The sequence below is a fragment of the Diprion similis genome, chromosome 5, assembly GCF_021155765.1.
Source record: "Diprion similis isolate iyDipSimi1 chromosome 5, iyDipSimi1.1, whole genome shotgun sequence".
Classification (NCBI taxonomy): Eukaryota; Metazoa; Arthropoda; class Insecta; order Hymenoptera; family Diprionidae; genus Diprion; species Diprion similis.
In genome coordinates this window covers 1,110,075-1,133,375 of record NC_060109.1, presented here as the reverse complement: position 1 = coordinate 1,133,375, position 23,301 = coordinate 1,110,075, and the positions used below count along the sequence as shown (strand labels likewise).

General features: G+C 39.3%; 1 protein-coding gene across 1 annotated transcript; it reads right to left on the bottom strand.

Annotated features, from left to right (window-relative positions):
• Nucleotides 1–18,849: 18,849 nt before the first annotated feature.
• LOC124406325 (myosin-11-like) lies at nt 18,850–21,660 on the bottom strand. Its single transcript, XM_046881712.1, has 7 exons — nt 21,409–21,660; nt 21,256–21,281; nt 21,026–21,104; nt 20,317–20,895; nt 20,068–20,241; nt 19,112–19,545; nt 18,850–18,970 (listed from the first exon to the last, which is right to left on the bottom strand). Exons 1-7 carry the CDS (start codon nt 21,658–21,660, stop codon nt 18,850–18,852), a joined length of 1,665 nt encoding a protein of 554 aa, XP_046737668.1.
• Between the last annotated feature and the right edge of the window lie 1,641 nt (nt 21,661–23,301).

The following is a 23,301-nucleotide window of genomic DNA, read 5'->3' as shown; positions in this document are numbered from 1 at the left end:
AGTCTACGCAAATTCGAAAAAAGCCCTTTCGAAAAAAACGCGTTTGAAACTAAAGTAGCAGAAAAGGTAAATTAAAGGCAGTAATGAATCAATTCAACTAACTTACTGTTTACACAGCGATTCCAGCACCATATTACATAGTAATCCGTCTTCAGCTTCATATGCTTCGTTCTCAGCTTGCAACATATCTTTTTGAGCTACTCGAGCTTCCTTGTTGTCTAAGGAACCGCGTCGATTTTATCGGCTTACGTCTAATCGCTGGTAACTTTTTTGAACGAATCGGAATTTTGACTTGAAATTTGAAGACTACATTTTTGAATGGTTTAACAAGTGATTGATGAAAAAAAAATTGAATTCTTTGAAGCGTCTATACTTATTTGCCCCCATAAAGTCGGTTACCCTGATGGAGTATTTTGTGCCTTACGGGATTGCACGTTGAACGGCTCCCGCCGATAAAGAAAACACTGTATCGCGACACGGGTCATCACGGGTTCTCCAGACCCGAAGCCCATTTACCAGCCGAGTACTGGTCACGAAAATCCGTTCAGGGGTAACCGTCTTCAGATTCTCTCGTCAACGTGAAAGCTATGATGATTTTGGTAATGCGAGTAAAAATATAACGAATGAAAGAACATCAGTGAATAAAAGTACAGTTGTCGTATGAATTGCGGCAGCCGTAGTCTGCAAGTCGCTACGATTTACATGCGATCGTTGATGAATATAATCTGAAACAGTGATACCACTTTGGGCCAAGCCGCGCGGTTCAACAAGAGCAAAAGATAAATATAATTGGTGGACAATTGCCACGTTGCAAGTGACTTCCAAAGAGCAAGGACCTAACTACGGTTGTGACGTTCTACCGATAACGTCGGACTTGTGAATTACGAATATGCGAATCGACTTCAAGTTTTTCACAAAATTCAAACAGTTTGTGAAATTGTCACGAAGGTCCCGGAAGAAAATAAAAGCACAGTAGAATAAGTAGTTTTTTACGGCATGGGCATTGAAAATTACACTTTTTGTGGCAGTTTTCGTTCCGTAAAAGGTCGCTTTATACGGCAGCGAACAAAGTTGCGGAATAAAGTCTTTATTCCGCAGTTTTGATGCGCAGTTCGAAGTGCGCATCCCAAACTGCCGAATAAAGTAGCTTCGTCGAACAGATCGCGACATAACCTCACTCTTCGTTATGCTTTTCAATGCCCATACCGTAAAAAATATTATATCTGGCATGCCTGTAATTCGTTTTTTGGCTCGGATAATTTCGCAGTACTCGCTTTCGGCTCGCTTTCAGCTGGTCCTAAAACCTTTATCTTTGCCAAAAAAACAGGCGGTTGACGGGCATGCAACATAAATAGCTATTACGGTGCATCTATGCTGAAATGAAGACGCAAGTCTCATTTTCGATGTCGGTGGCACATGAATTTTTTTACGTTTACATTGAATTATAATAATACAATTTTTATTCACCGCATGTCATTCACGCTCTAAATATGCGGATATATAATTTACATAACTTTTTTCAGTTTTTCCATAGTATAAACATGCGAGAATCTCGATTAATACAGGGTGTCGTAAAGTTGACCAGCCTGTGTAATTATTTTTGTTATTGCGTTCGTGTTTGTACGTGGTGGTCAAATTCCAAATTCGAAGTCTCCTTGTCGTTATTATTTACGTCAATTTGATGACTTCTTTATTAATAAAATGCATGTATGCATAGATCCTACACAATCACACGGAGATGTACTTCCGGATTGTTGAGCTAGTGGCGTTCATTCAAGGATTCGATCAGGTGATACGGTTCTGTAAAAAATGATTTATGTGAATACTTTGCCATATCGCGGAATGATTCGCACGACTGTACGTGAAATTTCATCCCGTAAAACGAAACGGAGTTGAATGTGTAGCTGAACCATTTTACATAATTTGCATCGACTTTCAAGTTCCTTATCGTATACGTGTTTTATAAATAAATTTTTGTCGTTTCTTTCTTGAAGACTGCCGAGCATTGTTCCCACTTCGTTCGGAGAGATTGATTGTCGGAATATTTCGGATTGTAGAGTAACGTTCATTGCTGAATCCCCCTCCCGGATAACTTGTTTGCGATCCGAAACAAAATGAGACTTCGCTTCTGTACAGATTATGTGACAATGCGTCGCAGTAGATCTAAAGTTGCCGAGTGAAACTTGTGCAGTGCCGTTTGTACTCCGGGATCGTGAACTGGCGATGTTGGTGGAATTTGGGAAATTTTGTTCATAGAAATCCTATAAATACCGGGTATCGTTGAGTGAGAAAAAACTGTCTACTTTGCAATTTTTATATTACACAATACATTATCTTTTATACATGTAACAAGAAACAAAAGTAGCCGACTGATCAGTGATATTCAAAGAATCATTCCACGTCTTGAGGGGTTTGTTACACATGTTTCTACCTCGGGTCAATTCGTTTACAAACGATTATAAGTTCTTGTATTTCCATCTCCTTCTGCTTTATAATGTCATTGTAACTGTTTTCTAGTTGTGTGCGTCTTATCTCCGCCTGCGTCGTTCGTTCGGTTAGTTGGTTGATGCAGCGTTCCTTCTCTGCCTCCAGGTTGGTATTGCAATTAATGGTTTGCTGATTCAGTTTTGCCGCTAAGTTCACTGAGAATTGGTTTGCCGTCGTCAAGCTTGCCTTCAATGATTCTATTTCAGCGTCATGTTTTTCCTGCAGCGTTTTACGTTCTTGATCTTCTTTCTCTTTGGTCTCCTCTAATACCTTTTTCCAGTTCTCTTCTACTCGATTTTTCTCCTCGTTGTACTTCTTTGTTTGCTGTGCCAGGTCTTCTTCCGCCTTCTCCAATTTCTTCTTCATCACTTCATTCTCTTCTTGAAGTTTTTTCACTTCATTGGCGCTCGTCTCACTGCCGGAATTATCCCCTGGCATGTCAATGGGAATCTTCACTTCTCCAAACGATATTGCTATCCAGTCATCACTTCTTATCTCAACCGGTGAATCATTCGTTATTTTAATTTCTCCAATATGTGAGCCGTCGTTAACTATTATCCCATTCTCCAGAAGTTTGTTCATATCGAATTGCGAAAAATCTTGTAAGTTAATCTGTACATGATTTGATACTTCCGCGTTATCGATCGAAAAATTTGGTATCTCAATGTTGGAGAAATCTATTATTCCCAAGCTTTCGATCGGAATATTCAGAGGCTGATCCAACGGAAGCGTTTCGATGGTTCTCTTTCGACGCGATGCAAGTTCACCGAGCAAATCACAGCCCGCCGCATCCTCCTCACACAACTTTTTTGGCTCTTCGCTCTCCTGTCGGGCATAATAAAACGATGTTAATAATGCAATGTTATCAATTACATATTACAAATGCGTAATGAAGAAAGTCTAAATTTTGAGCAAGAAACGTCTATTGCGAAACTCTTATCCTTCAATAACGAAAGAACAAATTTTTCCGGGTGGGGGGTCAAAACTTGGATGGGCCAATATTGCAAATGGCCGATATATCGAAATTTCAAATATGTGAAAAGAAAATAACGAAAGATGAATTTTTCGAAATCTTGATTTTTGAAAGTTTCGCTGATTAGAATGACTACCAACCGGTGACTATAGATTCCGAACAATTTATCTTCCGTTATTTTATTTCCACGTGTTTGAAATTTCGATATATCGGCCATTCGCAATGATGACTCTTCCGAATTTTGACCTTCAAGTTTTTGACGAGTCGATTGCCGCTTTTCGTTTTGGAGAATTATTCTTACATTGCCAGAATAACGGAAATCTTGAAAAAATATGTTTATTTCCGAAATATGTCCAAAACATCTTAAAATCGTCCAAAAAGTGTTTATTTACTCAAATAAAGGTATCTTGAGACGACATATTCATTTTATAGTCAACGGATTGACAGAATAATCTTTGGTCTCGAAATTTATTCTCTTTTTGGTAACTTGAAAAATGGGAAAAATTTTTTCACTTTCAATTAGTCCAATTCTTGATCAGTGCATGCGGATCAAAATTGGCATTGATCAACTTCCCACTGAATCGAAATTCGAAAATGGTCGATTTCGAGAGCGGTCGAAACGCTGACGATTTTTTATTTCCCAAAGTATTCTCCAATTTTTCCATAATCGGTGAGGAACCTTCGATATTTAGGTTATTATCGCTGATTTGAACTGATGTTCGAAACCTTGATGATTCGCAATCATTTTGACCCTTTTGGAATTCAGACCATCGAAATTCCGACTATTCAAAAGCACGGCGATTCAGAATTTCGCGTCGAAAATCGTCTGCAAATTTGGATACTGCACGTTACCAGCTCTGATTCGCAATTCGGTCTCACCTCGGTGCTTCGATCGAATGATGCTGGCGACGGCGTTTTGGTTCGCGAAATCGCGATGGTCGGGGTCAGTTCGTCGTCAGACTTCCGGGTGGCACCTTCCTTCTGATTTTCGACCTCCGATCCTTGCGGCGAGACTTCCGGAGCCTTTTCATCGACGGCATCCTCGGCTACCGATTCCTCCCAGATATTGTTGGGTGGAAACGCACACGCCGTTCCAGCCAGCAGCACGAGAATCACCGCAAATTTGTACATCGTACCACGACAATATCCCTCGGATACTAAGACGCTCGCTCATTCCGCGGTTCAGATATAGATACGAGTTATCAGCCCCGTGCCTGTGTGTTAATGATTTCCCTTGGAATTTCCTATGTATGGTAAAAAAGTTCTTTGGACAATAGGACAGGGGTCACCGCTTAATGTTTAACGGGCTATATTTGTAAAACGCATGTCTGCAGCTCGTTGGTAATTGATGTGTTATTTTTACATCCAATTTACGTGTAAAATATTTTCTGGAGTTTAGGCCAAGAGCCAGAGCAAGAAAACAAGGTTCGTAATGCAATCTTCTACATTCCAAATTTTATTGTTGGAACATGTTCAGGGGTGTCCACTGAATATAAATGCAAGGTTTGCGTCACGGGGGGTGCCCGCGTTAGCCGCCATCTTGGAAAAGACGTTTTATCAAATATCTCGTGAACCGTGCATCACACGACAAAAATAGTAGAAATCATTTTCGTAGATAATAACATTCTCTACAACTTTTGATTATAAATTTTTTCTGTACAATGCATAGATTTTTATTTAAACCCCCCCCCCCCCCCTAACCTTTCTTAATTTGTTTATTGCTAAATATATAGTTAACAATTGATGATACATGAAAAATGGCAATAACCAAATTTGTAGAACATAAAATTTCCTATAAATCTTATCTGACACTTTTTTCCGTGAAATGTATACTTTAAGAGCTATAGCTTGATAAAACTTGCACCTCGTAAATTATCAGTGGAAATGTTGCTCGTTACTACGAGCGGAAAACATTTCGTATCGGATAAAACGGCATAAGATGTTCAGAAATTATTAATACTACTATTATAAATAATAATGAATGTTATTATTATATTATATTTTTATTACATTATTTTATTTTATAGTATATTATTTATAATATGAATTTATTTAGTTATTTCTTTTTTTTCATGGCAGAGGAAATGCCTTATGCACGGAGTGACGGACTCCCGGATCCGTAATTAGATTAATTTAGTTGAATAGTAATAAAAATAATAATAATGATAATAATAATGAGAAGGAAAAGGTGAAGAAGGGGATAACAGAGTTTAATTGATGCAAATTAATTTTCTCATACATGAGACTCACTGCATAAAATAACGTGCCACTTTTTGTATGAAAATGAATGTTTCAGTCCGTTTTCGTCAAAAAATTAATTTGCATCAATTAAATTGGTGTGTAGAAGATTGCAGAAAAAAAAATACGCGGCTCTTGGCCTAGTTCACATAACTTGGAAAGAAGTATTGCTGCGACATCGGTAATCTTCACTTGATACTAATCTCCATGAACAGAGTTTGTGTGGAACTTTGATAATTTTAGAGTAAACGTAAAATTTGTCAAGAATTCAAAAAAAAAATTTACATTAGTATTTTTTAGAGGGGTGCGAACATAAAGCATGATTTTTTGCCATTTTTTCGTACGTTTTAGTACAATAAAAAATACTTTAAACAAACAATATTACCAAGGATTTAAGTTCAGACAAAGTGTATTTATATAAACATATTAAATACCAAATTTCAATATGACTAGTTGAAAACCTTTCGTGCTAGAGTCTACGCAAATTCGAAAAAAGCCCTTTCGAAAAAAACGCGTTTGAAACTAAAGTAGCAGAAAAGGTAAATTGAAGGGAGAAATGAATCAATTCAACCAACTTGCTGGTTAAACAGCGATTCCAGCACCATATTACATAGCAATCCGTCTTCAGCTTCATATGCTTCGTTCTCAGCTTGCAACATATCTTTTTGAGCTACTCGAGCTTCCTTGTTGTCTAAGGAATCGCGTCGATTTTATCGGCTTACGTCTAATCGCTGATAACTTTTTTGGAACGAATTGGAATTTTTACTTGAAATTTGAAGACTACATTTTTGAATGGTTTGACAAGTGATTGATGAAAGAAAAATTGAATTCTTTGAAGCGTCTATACTTATTTGCCCCCATAAAGTCGGTTACCCTGATGGAGTATTTTGTGCCTTACGGGATTGCACGTTGAACGGCTCCCGCCGATAAAGAAGACACAATGAAAGACAAAGAGGCTTCTCGAGACTCGAGGCCCAGACAGGCCAATTTACCGGCCGAGTACTGGTCACGAAAATTTTTTTAGGGACTGTCTTTAGATTCTTCCGTCAACGTAAAAGCTTTGATGATTTTGGTGATGCGAGTAAAAATATGACGAATTGATGAACATCAGTGAATAAAGTACGATTCACATGCGATCGTTGATGAATATAACCTGAAACAGTGATACCACATTGGGCCAAGCCGTGCGGTTCAACGAGGGCAAAAGTTAAATAAAATTGGTGGACAATTGCCACGTTGCAAGTGACTTTCAAAGAGCAAGTACAGAATGACTACTATTATTCACGTAAATTCGATGACTTCTTTATAAATAAAATGCGTGTGTGCATAGATCTTACACAATCACACAGAGATGTACGTCCGGATTGTTGACCTGGTGGCGTTCACTTAAGGGTTCAATCGGGTGAAACGGTTCTGTGAAAGATGATTTATGTGAATACTTTGACCTACCGCAGAATAATTTGCATTGTACGTGAAATTTTATCCCGTAAAACAAACAAAGTTAAATGTGTAGCTAAGACATTTTACATAATTTGCATTAACTTTCAAGTTCCTTATTGTATACGTGTTCTTTCTTTATTTGTTTTTTCCCTTCTGCGCAGAATCGAAATACCGTCAACACTGGGTATCGTTGAGTCAGCAAAAACCTGTCTACATTATAATATTGTAATATTTATATTACACAATACATTATTTTTTAGAGAGCTATAAGATAAGACACAAACGTAATCGACCGATCAGTGATATTCAGGAAATCATTCCCCGTCTTGAAAGGTTTCACAAAAAGATTTCGAATTTCGCAAAAGTCTGCGACATGGTTCCAAAAGTTCTTCTAGTGTTGTTATACGGGAGTCCTGCTCCTTTATCCTGTCCTCCCGTTCCGCGAGTTCCTCCTTCGCCCGCTTCGTTTGTTCAGTTAGTTGGTTGTTGCAGATTTCCTTCTCTGCCTCCAGGTTCATATCGCGATTCGTGGATACCAGACTCATTTTTGTCGCTAAGTCGTTTGAGAGTTGCTCTGCCTTCGTCAAGCTTGCCTTCAATGATTTTATTTCATCGTCACGTTTTTCCTGTAGCTTCTTACGTTCCTGGTTTTCTTCTTCTTCGTTGCCCTTCAACATCTCCTCGCAAGCTTGCTTTTCTCCCTGCACCGTTGTTGTGAAATTTCTGGACTGCTGATCATACTTCACTTCCAAATCAGCTAATTCTTCTACCAACGCCTTGACCTCTACGTCATTTTTCTGCTGAAGAGTTTTAAGTCCCTTTTCTGCTGTCGCTTTATAACCCTTCAATGACTTCTCGCACTCTTTCTTTCCTTCTTGTATCATTGTCGTGAAGATGTTGAATTGCTTTTGTGACTCTTTCTTCAAATCATGTAATACTTCCTTCAATTCCTTCATCGCTTCATCATACTTCTCCGGCAGCTTCTCACGTTCCTGGTTTTCTCCTTTTTCGTTGTCCTTCAACGCCTCCTCCCAGGCTTTCTTTTCTTCCTGCACCGTTCTTGTGAAATTTCTGGACTGCTGATCAAACTTCACTTCCAAATCAGCTAATTCTTCTACCAACGCCTTGACCTCTGCGTCATTTTTCTGCTGAAGAGTTTTAAGTCCCTTTTCTGTCGTCGATTTATAATCCTCCAATGCCTTCTTGCACTCTTTCCTTTCTTTTTGTATCACCGCCGTGACGGTGTCGGATTGCTGTTGTGACCCTTTCTCCAAATCATGTATTTCTTCCTTTAATCCCTTCACCACTGCATCATGCTTTTCCTGCAGCGTCTTACATTTCTGTTTCTCTCCTTTTTCGTTGTCCTTCAACGCCTCCTCCCAGGCTTTCTTTTCTTCCTGCACCGTTCTTGTGAAATTTCTAGACTGCTGATCAAACTTCACTTCCAAATCAGCTAATTCTTCTACCAACGCCTTGACCTCTGCGTCATTTTTCTGCTGAAGAGTTTTAAGTCCCTTTTCTGCTGTCGCTTTATAATCCTTCAATGACTTCTCGCACTCTTTCTTTCCTTCTTGTATCATTGTCGTGAAGATGTTGAATTGCTTTTGTGACTCTTTCTTCAAATCATGTAATACTTCCTTCAATTCCTTCATCGCTTCATCATACTTCTCCGGCAGCTTCTCACGTTCCTGGTTTTCTCCTTTTTCGTTGTCCTTCAACGCCTCCTCCCAGGCTTTTTTTTCTTCCTGCACCGTTCTTGTGAAATTTCTGGACTGCTGATCAAACTTCACTTCCAAATCAGCTAATTCTTCTACCAACGCCTTGACCTCTGCGTCATTTTTCTGCTGAAGAGTTTTAAGTCCCTTTTCTGTCGTCGATTTATAATCCTCCAATGCCTTCTTGCACTCTTTCCTTTCTTTTCGTATCACCGCCGTGAAGGTGTTGGGTTGCTGTTGTGACCCTTCCTTCAGATCATGTAATTCTTGCTTCAATTCCTTCATCGCTTCCTCATACTTCTCCTGCAGCGTCTTACGTTCTTGATCTTCTTTCTGTTTGGTCTCCTCTAATACCTTCTTCCAGTTCTCTTCTACTCGATTTTTCTCCTCGTTGTACTTCTTTGTTTGCTGTGCCAGCTCTTCTTCCGCCTTCTCCAATTTCTTCTTCATCACTTGATTCTCTTCTTTAAGTTTTTTCACTTCATTGGCGCTCGTCTCACTGCCGGAATTATCCCCTGAAATGTCAATGGGAACCTTCACTTCTCCAAGCGATATTGATATCGAACCATCACTTTTTATATCAACTGGTGAAACATCCGATATGTAAATTCGTTTAACATCTGAGTCGTCGTAAACTATCATCGTACCCTCCAGAGGTTCGTTCATGTCGGACCCCGGAAAATATGGTACTTCCGTGTTATGGCTCAGAAGATTGGCTTTCCTCATTTTCGAGATATCTATTAATCTCAGCTTGTCAAGCGGAATATTTAAAGTCTCATCCAACCGGAGCGTTCGAGTGTTTCTTTTCTGACGTGGTGCAAGTTCATCGAGCAAATTACAACCCGTCGCAGTCTTGTCACACAACTTTTTTGGCTCTTCGATTTCCTGTCAGACATAATAAAACGATTTTAATAATGCAACGCCATCAATTACACAATACAAATGCGTAATGAACAAAAGTCCAAATTGTGAGCAAGAAACGTCCATTGCAGAACTCTTGTCCTTCGATCATGACATTTCTTTAATCCAATCATCTATTTTTCGAAATGGACATCTTTATACTAGGTCAAAAAAACAATGATTAAATAATCTCTAGTTCCGAATTCACGTTTTCTTTTTGGTAACTTGAAAAATGGGAGAAATTCTTTCACTTTCAAGCACAAGGCCTTTGCCGATTGTTTGAAAATTGTAGCAACTTTGCTTCGTGCGGACGAAATAATGACATTTCTCCAATCAACGGGACTGTAATCCAAATCTTATTAAGTGCATGCGGATCAAAATTGGCATTGATAAGCTTTCCCACTGAATCGCAATTCGAAAATGGTAAATTTCGAGAGCGGTTGAAATGCTGGCGATTTTTTATTTCCGAAAGTGTTCTCCAATTCTACCATAATCGGTGAGGATCGTTCGATATTTAGAGTATTATCGCCGATTTGAACTACATATTCGAAACCTTGATGATTCGCGATCATTTCGACCCTTTTGGAATTCAGACTATCGAAATTCCGACTAATCAAAAGCACGACGATTCAGAATTTCACGTCGAAAATCGTTTGCAAATTTGGGTACTGCACGCTACCAGCTCTGATTCGAAATTCGGTTTCACCTCGGTGCTTCGATCGGATGATGCTGGCGACGGCGTCTCGGTTCGCGAAAGCGCGATGGTCGGGGTCAGTTCGTCGTCAGACTCCCGGGTGGCATCTTCCTTCTGACTTTCGACCTCCGATCCTTGCGGCGGCACTTCCGGAGCCTTTTTATCGGTGGCATCCTCGGCTACCGATTTCCCCAAGATATTTTTGGGTGGAAACGCACACGCCGTTCCAACCAACAGCACGAGAATCGCCGCGGATTTGTACATCGTACCGCAACAAAATCCATCGGATACTGAGACGCTCGCTCATTCCGCGGTTCAGATATAGATACGAGTTATCAGCTCCGTCTTTGTTTGTTTATCATTATTTCTGGAAATTCCCCGAAATGGGAGAAACCGCATCAGACAAGAGGTGGGGTCGTCCTCAAAGTCTCCTTTGGGTGCACTGGGAGATTCCTTGAGCCAGACGCGGTGTGCCTGAGGGACTCATTTTTGTAAATCGTCCATGAAACCTATTTTAAATAATCTTACGCTAGAGATTAAGATTAGTTACCTTTGTGAGGATTTATTCAAAGGACATACGCAGAGAAATACCGAAAAAAAAAATACTTACGCTTGGGAGGCAAAATTTAAGAACCATCCCCTGCTCCCACAAAAAAAAAATTAAAATTGAATTGAAAAAAAGTGATCACAAAAAAAGTTCGTCCTTCAAAAATCAAACAAGGTCAGGTGCGGTGTGCCTAATAGGCACCACCAACGGTCGTTACGTTACGTTTATCACCGAAAGTTAGGAAGCTAACCAGAGACTATTCAATTCCGAGTACACTCGATTCTTACTGCCTCGATTAAGGATGTATTGGCTATACATTCCGTACCAAAAGTGAGTATCATCGACATTATTGAATACTTCGTGATGTGATAAAAATCTGAAAAAAGTCAATCACAACAAAGACGATGAGAAATTTAAATCTGAATAATAATAATGCTGCACAGTTATGAATGAATTGTTGGAAAAAATTCTGATGACAGGTTTTTTTTTTTTTTTCATTTGAAATAAAGTCGTTGCTCATTCTGAACACACGTGAATTCTTAAAGAATTTTCTTATAGTTTTGAAAATTTCTTTTTCGAAAATTCAAGATTATCAAAATGGAGAAAAAATCGTCAATTTTTTATACGTTTTCGCAGGAACGTTATACATTACAATCAAAAAGTTTCCAAGACATTGAACGAATAGTATTGTAAATACAGCCTTTACAAATTTTCGAGGACGGTAATTTTTTAAAAAATTTCATAGTTCTTGAAAAACTAATTTGTACTTAGAAAACTCGAAGAATTCATCTCAATTGACAAAAGAAAAAAAAAACATTCCCTGAAAATTTGTTGAACAATGTTTTGCTTAAGCAATTTATTGATAACTTTTGGGCACGATTCTTATTCAAAGATAATTTTTGTAAGGTCTTCACTGCGGTTTATTTGTTTCAGACTTTTATGTTATCACAAAGCATTCAATATCGTCGACGAGACTCACTTTTGGTTCCGAATGTATCGTCAATTTATAGAGTGGCAATCTTTGCAGAGTGCATATCTGGAGATAGTTGGTGATTGATGTGTTATTTTTACATCCAACTTACGTCAAAGGAATGTTCGGTGGATGATGCAACTTGCGAAATGCGTTTTAAAGTTTTTTTTCCTTGTGTATAAAAACAACATTAAAGTCATGTGCTGAGATAATTCAACTATGATTTGAATAACAAGCATGATATCAAATTCGTTTCATCATCTGCGTGCTCTCCACGTGATAGCAGCCAAAATATTTGTCTCTCATTTTGATTTACTCATTTTTTACTTGACCTGTGATTGTTTTATCTGTGGTAATTCCCGCGCTCTGTAAGAATATGGCGATAATACACGGGTGTCTGTACGTATATGCGTGATCGATCATTATCATTTCATTACAACGTTGTTTTTTTCTAGCTCTCCTAAGCCTTTCGGGAAATTTGATTATGTATACAAATTCTCAAACTCTCCGTAGAGTCCCCCGAGTCCCTTAGTCGTGGAAATGGGCCTCTTGGCGCCATTCTTCATGAGAAACAAATGCCTTTACCCACATGCTTGGCACGGTCTTTGACATTGGCGATGTTTTACAATATTTGAACAATCAATTTTGGTTAGGAGGACTGAGAGAGATTTTTCTGTGATCCGTAAAGAATACTTGAATATTTTTTTTAGAGTTTTAGAACTCATTCTGAAAGTAAAATATCACGAATTTCACCCCGTGTGACCGTTATGCGATTCTGAGATCGATCAGGAGGTGTGTTCTATCAGGAGTAACGCCGGTTACCATCATGGAGTTTCTTGTGCCTTCGGGATTGCGCGTTGAACGGCTCCCGCCGATAAAGAAGACACTGGATCGCGACACAGCTACTCAAGACTCGAGGCCCAGACAGGCCAATTTACCGGCCGAGTACTGGCCACGAAAATTTTTTCAGGGTTGACCGTCTGTAGATTCTTCCGTCAACGTGAAAGCCATGATGATTTTGGTAATGCGAGTAAAAATATAACGAATGAAAGAACATCAGTGAATAAAAGTACAGTTGTCGTATGAATTGCGGCAGCCGTAGTCTGCAAGTCGGTATGATTTACATGCGATCGTTGATAAATATAATCTGAAACAGTGATACCACATTGGGCCACGCCGTGCGGTTCAACAAGAGCAGAAGATAAATATAATTGGTGAACTATTGCCACGTTGAAAGTGACATTCAAAGAGCAAGTAAGTAACGTCGGACTTGTGAATTATAAATTAGATAGCATCGGAGATGTGAATGAGAAAAAGCAAATCAACTTCAATTTTTTCACGAAATCCAAACAGTTTGTGAAATTGTCACGAAGGTCCCGGAAGAAAATAAAAGCACACAAGAATGAGTAGTTTTACTGTGCATTTATGCTGAAAGTGAAGACGCAGCGCTCATTTTCTAACTACGTTACTAAGTTAAAAACTAAGTTAAATGCAGTAACTTTCAAGTTCCTTATTGTATACGTGTTCTCTCTTTATTTGTTTTTTCCCTTCTGCGCAGTATCGAAATACCGTCAACACTGGGTATCGTTCAGTCAGTAAAACCTGTCTACATTATAATATTGTAATTTTTATATTACACAATACTAGAGAGCTATAAGATAAGACACAAACGTAATCGACCGATCAGTGATATTCAGGGAATCATTTCACGTTTTAAAGGGTTTGATGCACATATTACTAGATTCACCCAATTTTGCGACACAATGCCAAAAGATCTTGTAGTTTTTTCATATTCGTTTCTTTCTCCTTTATCCTGGCATCGCAACTGTCCTTCCGTTCCGCGAGTTCTTTCTTCGCTCGCTCCGTTCGTTCGGTTAGTTGGTTGTTGCAGCGTTCCTTCTCTGCCTCCAGGTTCTTATTGCAATTAGCGGATACCCGACTCATTTGTGTCGCTAAGTCGTTTGAGAGTTGCTCTGCCTTCGTCAAGCTTGCCTCCAATGATTTTATTTCATCGTCACGTTTTTCCTGTAGCTTCTTACGTTCCTGGTTTTCTTCTTCTTCGTTGCCCTTCAACATCTCCTCGCAAGCTTGCTTTTCTCCCTGCACCGTTGTTGTGAAATTTCTAGACTGCTGATCATACTGCACTTCCAAATCAGCTAATTCTTCCACCAACGCCTTGACCTCGGCATCATTTTTCTGCTGAAGAGTTTTAAGTCCCTTTTCTGCTGTCGCTTTATAATCCTTCAATGACTTCTCGCACTCTTTCTTTCCTTCTTGTATCATTGTCGTGAAGATGTTGGATTGCTTTTGTGACTCTTTCTTCAAATCATGTAATACTTCCTCCAATTCCTTCACCGCTCTATCATACTTCTCCTGCAGCTTCTTACGTTCCTGGTTTTCTCCTTTTTCGTTGTCCTTCAACGCCTCCTCCCAGGCTCTCTTTTCTTCCTGCACCGTTGTTGTGAAATTTCTGGACTGCTCATCATACTTCACTTCCAAATCAGCTAATTCTTCCACCAACGCCTTGACCTCTGCGTCATTTTTCTGCTGAAGAGTTTTAAGTCCCTTTTCTGTCGTCGATTTATAATCCTCCAATGCCTTCTTGCACTCTTTCCTTTCTTTTTGTATCACCGCCGTGACGGTGTCGGATTGCTGTTGTGACCCTTTCTCCAAATCATGTATTTCTTCCTTCAATCCCTTCACCACTGCATCATGCTTTTCCTGCAGCGTCTTACATTTCTGTTTCTCTCCTTCTTCGTTGTCCTTCAATGTCCTCTCGCAGGCTTTCTTTTCTTCCTGCACCGTTCTTGTGAAATTTCTGGACTGCTGATCAAACTTCACTTCCAAATCAGCTAGTTCTTCCACCAACGCCTTGACCTCTGCATCACATTTTTGCTGAAGAGTTTTAAATTCCTTTTCTGCTGTCGATTTATAATCCTCCAATTCCTTCACCGCTGCATCATACTTCTCCTGCAGCGTCTTACGTTCTTGATCTTCTTTCCCTTTCTCTTTCTCCTCTATTCGATTTTTCTCATCGTTGGACTCCTGTTTTTGCTTTGCCAGGTCTTCCTCCGCCTTCTTCAATTTCTTCTTCACCACTTCATTCTCTTCTTGAAGCTTTTTCAATTCGTTGGTGCTCGTCTCACTGCCGCAAATATCCCTCGATATGAAAATTGGAATCTTCACTTTTCCAACCGATATTACTATCGTATCACCACTTTTCATATCACTTGGTGAAACATTCGTCATGTGAAGTCGTTCGAGATCCGAGTTGTCGTCAAGTATTATCACACTCTCGAAAGGTTTGTTCATGTCGGACCCCGAATAATTTGGTACTTCCGTGTTATGGCTCAGAAGATTGGCTTTCTTCATTTTCGAAATATCTATTACTCCCAGCTTGTCAAGCGGAATAATTAATGTCTGATTCAACGGGAGCGTTTCGGTGTTTCTTTTTCGACGTGGTGCAAGTTCACCGAGCAAATTACAACCCGTCGCAGTATTGTCACACAACTTTTTTGGCTCTTCGATTTCCTGTCGGACATAATAAAACGATGTTAATAATGCAACGTTATCAATTACATATCACAAATGCGTGATGAACAAAAGTTCAAATTGCGAGCAACCAACGTCCATTGCAAATAATTGTATGCGAAATAATTACATCTCTCCAATCAACGGGACTGTAATCCAATTCTTGATCAGTGCATGCAGATAAAAATTGGCATTGATCATCTTTCCCACTGAATCGAAATTCGAAAATGGTCAATTTCGAGAGCGGTCGAAATGCTGGCGATTTTTTATATTCGAAAGTATTCTCAAATTTTTCCATAATCGGTAAGGATCCTTCGATATTTTAATTATTATCGACGATTTGAACTGCATATTCGAAACCTTGATGATTCGCGATCTTTTTGACCCTTTTGGAATTCAGACTATCGAAATTCCGACTATTCTAAAGCACGACGATTCAGAATTTCACGTCGAAAATCGTTTGCAAATTTGGGTACTGCACGCTACCAGCTCTGATTCGAAATTCGGTCTCACCTCGGTGCTTCGATCGGATGATGTTGGCGACGGCGTCTCGGTTCGCGAAAGCGCGATGGTCGGGGTCAGTTCGTCGTCAGACTCCCGGGTGGCATCTTCCTTCTGACTTTCGACCTCCGATCCTTGCGGCGGCACTTCCGGAGCCTTTTTATCGGTGGCATCCTCGGCTACCGATTTCCCCAAGATATTTTTGGGTGGAAACGCACACGCCGTTCCAACCAACAGCACGAGAATCACCGCGGATTTGTACATCGTACCGCAACAAAATCCATCGGATACTGAGACGCTCGCTCATTCCGCGGTTCAGATACAGATACGAGTTATCAGCTCCGTCTTTGTTTGTTTATCATTATTTCTGGAAATTCCCCGAAATGGGAGAAACCGCATCAGACAAGAGGTGGGGTCGTCCTCAAAGTCTCCTTTGGGTGCACTGGGAGATTCCTTGAGCCAGACGCGGTGTGCCTGAGGGACTCATTTTTGTAAATCGTCCATGAAACCTATTTTAAATAATCTTACGCTAGAGATTAAGATTAGTTACCTTTGTGAGGATTTATTCAAAGGACATACGCAAAGAAATACCGAAAAAAAAAATACTTACGCTTGGGAGGCAAAATTTAAGAACCATCCCCTGCTCCCACAAAAAAAAAATTAAAATTGAATTGAAAAAAAGTGATCACAAAAAAAGTTCGTCCTTCAAAAATCAAACAAGGTCAGGTGCGGTGTGCCTAATAGGCACCACCAACGGTCGTTACGTTACGTTTATCACCGAAAGTTAGGAAGCTAACCAGAGACTATTCAATTCCGAGTACACTCTAAAAATGAGAAAAAATCTACAATTTTTGATACATTTTCGCAAAAACGTTGTACATTACAATCAAAAAAGACATCGAACGAATAGTATTGTAAATACAGTCTTTACAAATTTTCGAAAACGAGAATTTTAAAATAATTTGATAATTCTTGAAAAATAATTTGTACTTAGCAAACTCAAAGAATTCATCTCAATTAACAAAAAAAAACATTCCCTGAAAATTTGTTAAACAATGTTTTGCTTAAGCAATTTATTGATAACTTTTGGGCACGATTCGTATTCAAGGATAATTTTTCTAAGGTCTTCACTGCGGTTTATTTGTTTCAGATTTTTATTTTATCACAAAGCATTCAATATCGTCGACAAGATTCACTTTCGGTTCCGAATGAATCGCCAATTTATAGAGTGGCAATCTTTGCAGAGTGCATATCTGGAGATAGTTGGTGATTGATGTGTTATTTTTACATCCAACTTACGTCAAAGAAATGTTCTGCGGATGACGCAACTTAGAGGAAAAAAAAATTCTTTAGATATGGGCGATTCCCACTTATGATTTAATCTAAGAGTTTAACGGAATTTCCACAATTTTTTCAAGCTTTCGATCATTGTTATCGAGTTTTGAAGACTTTTGTCAAAGAAATTCGTAGAACTTGGACCATTTTGAAGCAAACGTGAAACTTTTACAAAAAGAATTCCTTTTAGAATTTCACAGGATTATACAGAAACGTTCGAAATGGGGTTTGAAGTTTTTTCCTCGTGTATAAAAACAACATGAAAGTCATGTGCTGAGATAATTCAACTATAATTTGAATAACAAGCATGATATCAAATATAAAATGTTTTTCTCTCATTTTGATTTACTCATTTTTTACTTGACCTGTGATTGTTTTATCTGTGGTAATTCCCGCGCTCTGTAAGAATATGGCGATAATACACGGGTGTCTGTACGTATATGCGTGATCGATCATTATCATTTCATTACAACGTTGTTTTTTTCTAGCTCTCCTAAGCCTTTCGGGAAATTTGATTATGTATACAAATTCTCAAACTCTCCGTAGAGTCCCCCGAGTCCCTTAGTCGTGGAAATGGGCCTCTTGGCGCCATTCTTCATGAGAAACAAATGCCTTTACCCACATGCTTGGCACGGTCTTTGACATTGGCGATGTTTTACAATATTTGAACAATCAATTTTGGTTAGGAGGACTGAGAGAGATTTTTCTGTGATCCGTAAAGAATACTTGAATATTTTTTTTAGAGTTTTAGAACTCATTCTGAAAGTAAAATATCACGAATTTCACCCCGTGTGACCGTTATGCGATTCTGAGATCGATCAGGAGGTGTGTTCTATCAGGAGTAACGCCGGTTACCATCATGGAGTTTCTTGTGCCTTCGGGATTGCGCGTTGAACGGCTCCCGCCGATAAAGAAGACACTGGATCGCGACACAGCTACTCAAGACTCGAGGCCCAGACAGGCCAATTTACCGGCCGAGTACTGGCCACGAAAATTTTTTCAGGGTTGACCGTCTGTAGATTCTTCCGTCAACGTGAAAGCCATGATGATTTTGGTAATGCGAGTAAAAATATAACGAATGAAAGAACATCAGTGAATAAAAGTACAGTTGTCGTATGAATTGCGGCAGCCGTAGTCTGCAAGTCGGTATGATTTACATGCGATCGTTGATAAATATAATCTGAAACAGTGATACCACATTGGGCCACGCCGTGCGGTTCAACAAGAGCAGAAGATAAATATAATTGGTGAACTATTGCCACGTTGAAAGTGACATTCAAAGAGCAAGTAAGTAACGTCGGACTTGTGAATTATAAATTAGATAGCATCGGAGATGTGAATGAGAAAAAGCAAATCAACTTCAATTTTTTCACGAAATCCAAACAGTTTGTGAAATTGTCACGAAGGTCCCGGAAGAAAATAAAAGCACACAAGAATGAGTAGTTTTACTGTGCATTTATGCTGAAAGTGAAGACGCAGCGCTCATTTTCTAACTACGTTACTAAGTTAAAAACTAAGTTAAATGCAGTAACTTTCAAGTTCCTTATTGTATACGTGTTCTCTCTTTATTTGTTTTTTCCCTTCTGCGCAGTATCGAAATACCGTCAACACTGGGTATCGTTCAGTCAGTAAAACCTGTCTACATTATAATATTGTAATTTTTATATTACACAATACTAGAGAGCTATAAGATAAGACACAAACGTAATCGACCGATCAGTGATATTCAGGGAATCATTTCACGTTTTAAAGGGTTTGATGCACATATTACTAGATTCACCCAATTTTGCGACACAATGCCAAAAGATCTTGTAGTTTTTTCATATTCGTTTCTTTCTCCTTTATCCTGGCATCGCAACTGTCCTTCCGTTCCGCGAGTTCTTTCTTCGCTCGCTCCGTTCGTTCGGTTAGTTGGTTGTTGCAGCGTTCCTTCTCTGCCTCCAGGTTCTTATTGCAATTAGCGGATACCCGACTCATTTGTGTCGCTAAGTCGTTTGAGAGTTGCTCTGCCTTCGTCAAGCTTGCCTCCAATGATTTTATTTCATCGTCACGTTTTTCCTGTAGCTTCTTACGTTCCTGGTTTTCTTCTTCTTCGTTGCCCTTCAACATCTCCTCGCAAGCTTGCTTTTCTCCCTGCACCGTTGTTGTGAAATTTCTAGACTGCTGATCATACTGCACTTCCAAATCAGCTAATTCTTCCACCAACGCCTTGACCTCGGCATCATTTTTCTGCTGAAGAGTTTTAAGTCCCTTTTCTGCTGTCGCTTTATAATCCTTCAATGACTTCTCGCACTCTTTCTTTCCTTCTTGTATCATTGTCGTGAAGATGTTGGATTGCTTTTGTGACTCTTTCTTCAAATCATGTAATACTTCCTCCAATTCCTTCACCGCTCTATCATACTTCTCCTGCAGCTTCTTACGTTCCTGGTTTTCTCCTTTTTCGTTGTCCTTCAACGCCTCCTCCCAGGCTCTCTTTTCTTCCTGCACCGTTGTTGTGAAATTTCTGGACTGCTCATCATACTTCACTTCCAAATCAGCTAATTCTTCCACCAACGCCTTGACCTCTGCGTCATTTTTCTGCTGAAGAGTTTTAAGTCCCTTTTCTGTCGTCGATTTATAATCCTCCAATGCCTTCTTGCACTCTTTCCTTTCTTTTTGTATCACCGCCGTGACGGTGTCGGATTGCTGTTGTGACCCTTTCTCCAAATCATGTATTTCTTCCTTCAATCCCTTCACCACTGCATCATGCTTTTCCTGCAGCGTCTTACATTTCTGTTTCTCTCCTTCTTCGTTGTCCTTCAATGTCCTCTCGCAGGCTTTCTTTTCTTCCTGCACCGTTCTTGTGAAATTTCTGGACTGCTGATCAAACTTCACTTCCAAATCAGCTAGTTCTTCCACCAACGCCTTGACCTCTGCATCACATTTTTGCTGAAGAGTTTTAAATTCCTTTTCTGCTGTCGATTTATAATCCTCCAATTCCTTCACCGCTGCATCATACTTCTCCTGCAGCGTCTTACGTTCTTGATCTTCTTTCCCTTTCTCTTTCTCCTCTATTCGATTTTTCTCATCGTTGGACTCCTGTTTTTGCTTTGCCAGGTCTTCCTCCGCCTTCTTCAATTTCTTCTTCACCACTTCATTCTCTTCTTGAAGCTTTTTCAATTCGTTGGTGCTCGTCTCACTGCCGCAAATATCCCTCGATATGAAAATTGGAATCTTCACTTTTCCAACCGATATTACTATCGTATCACCACTTTTCATATCACTTGGTGAAACATTCGTCATGTGAAGTCGTTCGAGATCCGAGTTGTCGTCAAGTATTATCACACTCTCGAAAGGTTTGTTCATGTCGGACCCCGAATAATTTGGTACTTCCGTGTTATGGCTCAGAAGATTGGCTTTCTTCATTTTCGAAATATCTATTACTCCCAGCTTGTCAAGCGGAATAATTAATGTCTGATTCAACGGGAGCGTTTCGGTGTTTCTTTTTCGACGTGGTGCAAGTTCACCGAGCAAATTACAACCCGTCGCAGTATTGTCACACAACTTTTTTGGCTCTTCGATTTCCTGTCGGACATAATAAAACGATGTTAATAATGCAACGTTATCAATTACATATCACAAATGCGTGATGAACAAAAGTTCAAATTGCGAGCAACCAACGTCCATTGCAAATAATTGTATGCGAAATAATTACATCTCTCCAATCAACGGGACTGTAATCCAATTCTTGATCAGTGCATGCAGATAAAAATTGGCATTGATCATCTTTCCCACTGAATCGAAATTCGAAAATGGTCAATTTCGAGAGCGGTCGAAATGCTGGCGATTTTTTATATTCGAAAGTATTCTCAAATTTTTCCATAATCGGTAAGGATCCTTCGATATTTTAATTATTATCGACGATTTGAACTGCATATTCGAAACCTTGATGATTCGCGATCTTTTTGACCCTTTTGGAATTCAGACTATCGAAATTCCGACTATTCTAAAGCACGACGATTCAGAATTTCACGTCGAAAATCGTTTGCAAATTTGGGTACTGCACGCTACCAGCTCTGATTCGAAATTCGGTCTCACCTCGGTGCTTCGATCGGATGATGTTGGCGACGGCGTCTCGGTTCGCGAAAGCGCGATGGTCGGGGTCAGTTCGTCGTCAGACTCCCGGGTGGCATCTTCCTTCTGACTTTCGACCTCCGATCCTTGCGGCGGCACTTCCGGAGCCTTTTTATCGGTGGCATCCTCGGCTACCGATTTCCCCAAGATATTTTTGGGTGGAAACGCACACGCCGTTCCAACCAACAGCACGAGAATCACCGCGGATTTGTACATCGTACCGCAACAAAATCCATCGGATACTGAGACGCTCGCTCATTCCGCGGTTCAGATACAGATACGAGTTATCAGCTCCGTCTTTGTTTGTTTATCATTATTTCTGGAAATTCCCCGAAATGGGAGAAACCGCATCAGACAAGAGGTGGGGTCGTCCTCAAAGTCTCCTTTGGGTGCACTGGGAGATTCCTTGAGCCAGACGCGGTGTGCCTGAGGGACTCATTTTTGTAAATCGTCCATGAAACCTATTTTAAATAATCTTACGCTAGAGATTAAGATTAGTTACCTTTGTGAGGATTTATTCAAAGGACATACGCAAAGAAATACCGAAAAAAAAAATACTTACGCTTGGGAGGCAAAATTTAAGAACCATCCCCTGCTCCCACAAAAAAAAAATTAAAATTGAATTGAAAAAAAGTGATCACAAAAAAAGTTCGTCCTTCAAAAATCAAACAAGGTCAGGTGCGGTGTGCCTAATAGGCACCACCAACGGTCGTTACGTTACGTTTATCACCGAAAGTTAGGAAGCTAACCAGAGACTATTCAATTCCGAGTACACTCTAAAAATGAGAAAAAATCTACAATTTTTGATACATTTTCGCAAAAACGTTGTACATTACAATCAAAAAAGACATCGAACGAATAGTATTGTAAATACAGTCTTTACAAATTTTCGAAAACGAGAATTTTAAAATAATTTGATAATTCTTGAAAAATAATTTGTACTTAGCAAACTCAAAGAATTCATCTCAATTAACAAAAAAAAACATTCCCTGAAAATTTGTTAAACAATGTTTTGCTTAAGCAATTTATTGATAACTTTTGGGCACGATTCGTATTCAAGGATAATTTTTCTAAGGTCTTCACTGCGGTTTATTTGTTTCAGATTTTTATTTTATCACAAAGCATTCAATATCGTCGACAAGATTCACTTTCGGTTCCGAATGAATCGCCAATTTATAGAGTGGCAATCTTTGCAGAGTGCATATCTGGAGATAGTTGGTGATTGATGTGTTATTTTTACATCCAACTTACGTCAAAGAAATGTTCTGCGGATGACGCAACTTAGAGGAAAAAAAAATTCTTTAGATATGGGCGATTCCCACTTATGATTTAATCTAAGAGTTTAACGGAATTTCCACAATTTTTTCAAGCTTTCGATCATTGTTATCGAGTTTTGAAGACTTTTGTCAAAGAAATTCGTAGAACTTGGACCATTTTGAAGCAAACGTGAAACTTTTACAAAAAGAATTCCTTTTAGAATTTCACAGGATTATACAGAAACGTTCGAAATGGGGTTTGAAGTTTTTTCCTCGTGTATAAAAACAACATGAAAGTCATGTGCTGAGATAATTCAACTATAATTTGAATAACAAGCATGATATCAAATATAAAATGTTTTTCTCTCATTTTGATTTACTTATTTTTTACTTGACCTGTGATTGTTTTATCTGTGGCAATTCCCGCGCTCTGTAAGAATATGGCGATAATACACGGGTGTCTGTACGTATATGCGTGATCGATCATTATCATTTCATTACAACGTTGTTTTTTTCTAGCTCTCCTAAGCCTTTCGGGAAATTTGATTATGTATACAAATTCTCAAACTCTCCGTAGAGTCCCCCGCGTCCCTTAGTCGTG

Excerpts from the sequence above, each read along its gene's own strand:
- LOC124406325 (XM_046881712.1), bottom strand. The coding sequence starts at position 21,660 with ATGTACAAATCCGCGGTGATTCTCGTGCTGTTGGTTGGAACGGCGTGT. Across the intron at positions 21,282-21,408 it reads CATCCGATCGAAGCACCGAG|GGTCAAAAAGATCGCGAATC; the intron begins GTGAGACCGAAT and ends GAATTCCAAAAG. Across the intron at positions 20,896-21,025 it reads GTCCCGTTGATTGGAGAGAT|GAAATCGAAGAGCCAAAAAA; the intron begins GTAATTATTTCG and ends TATGTCCGACAG.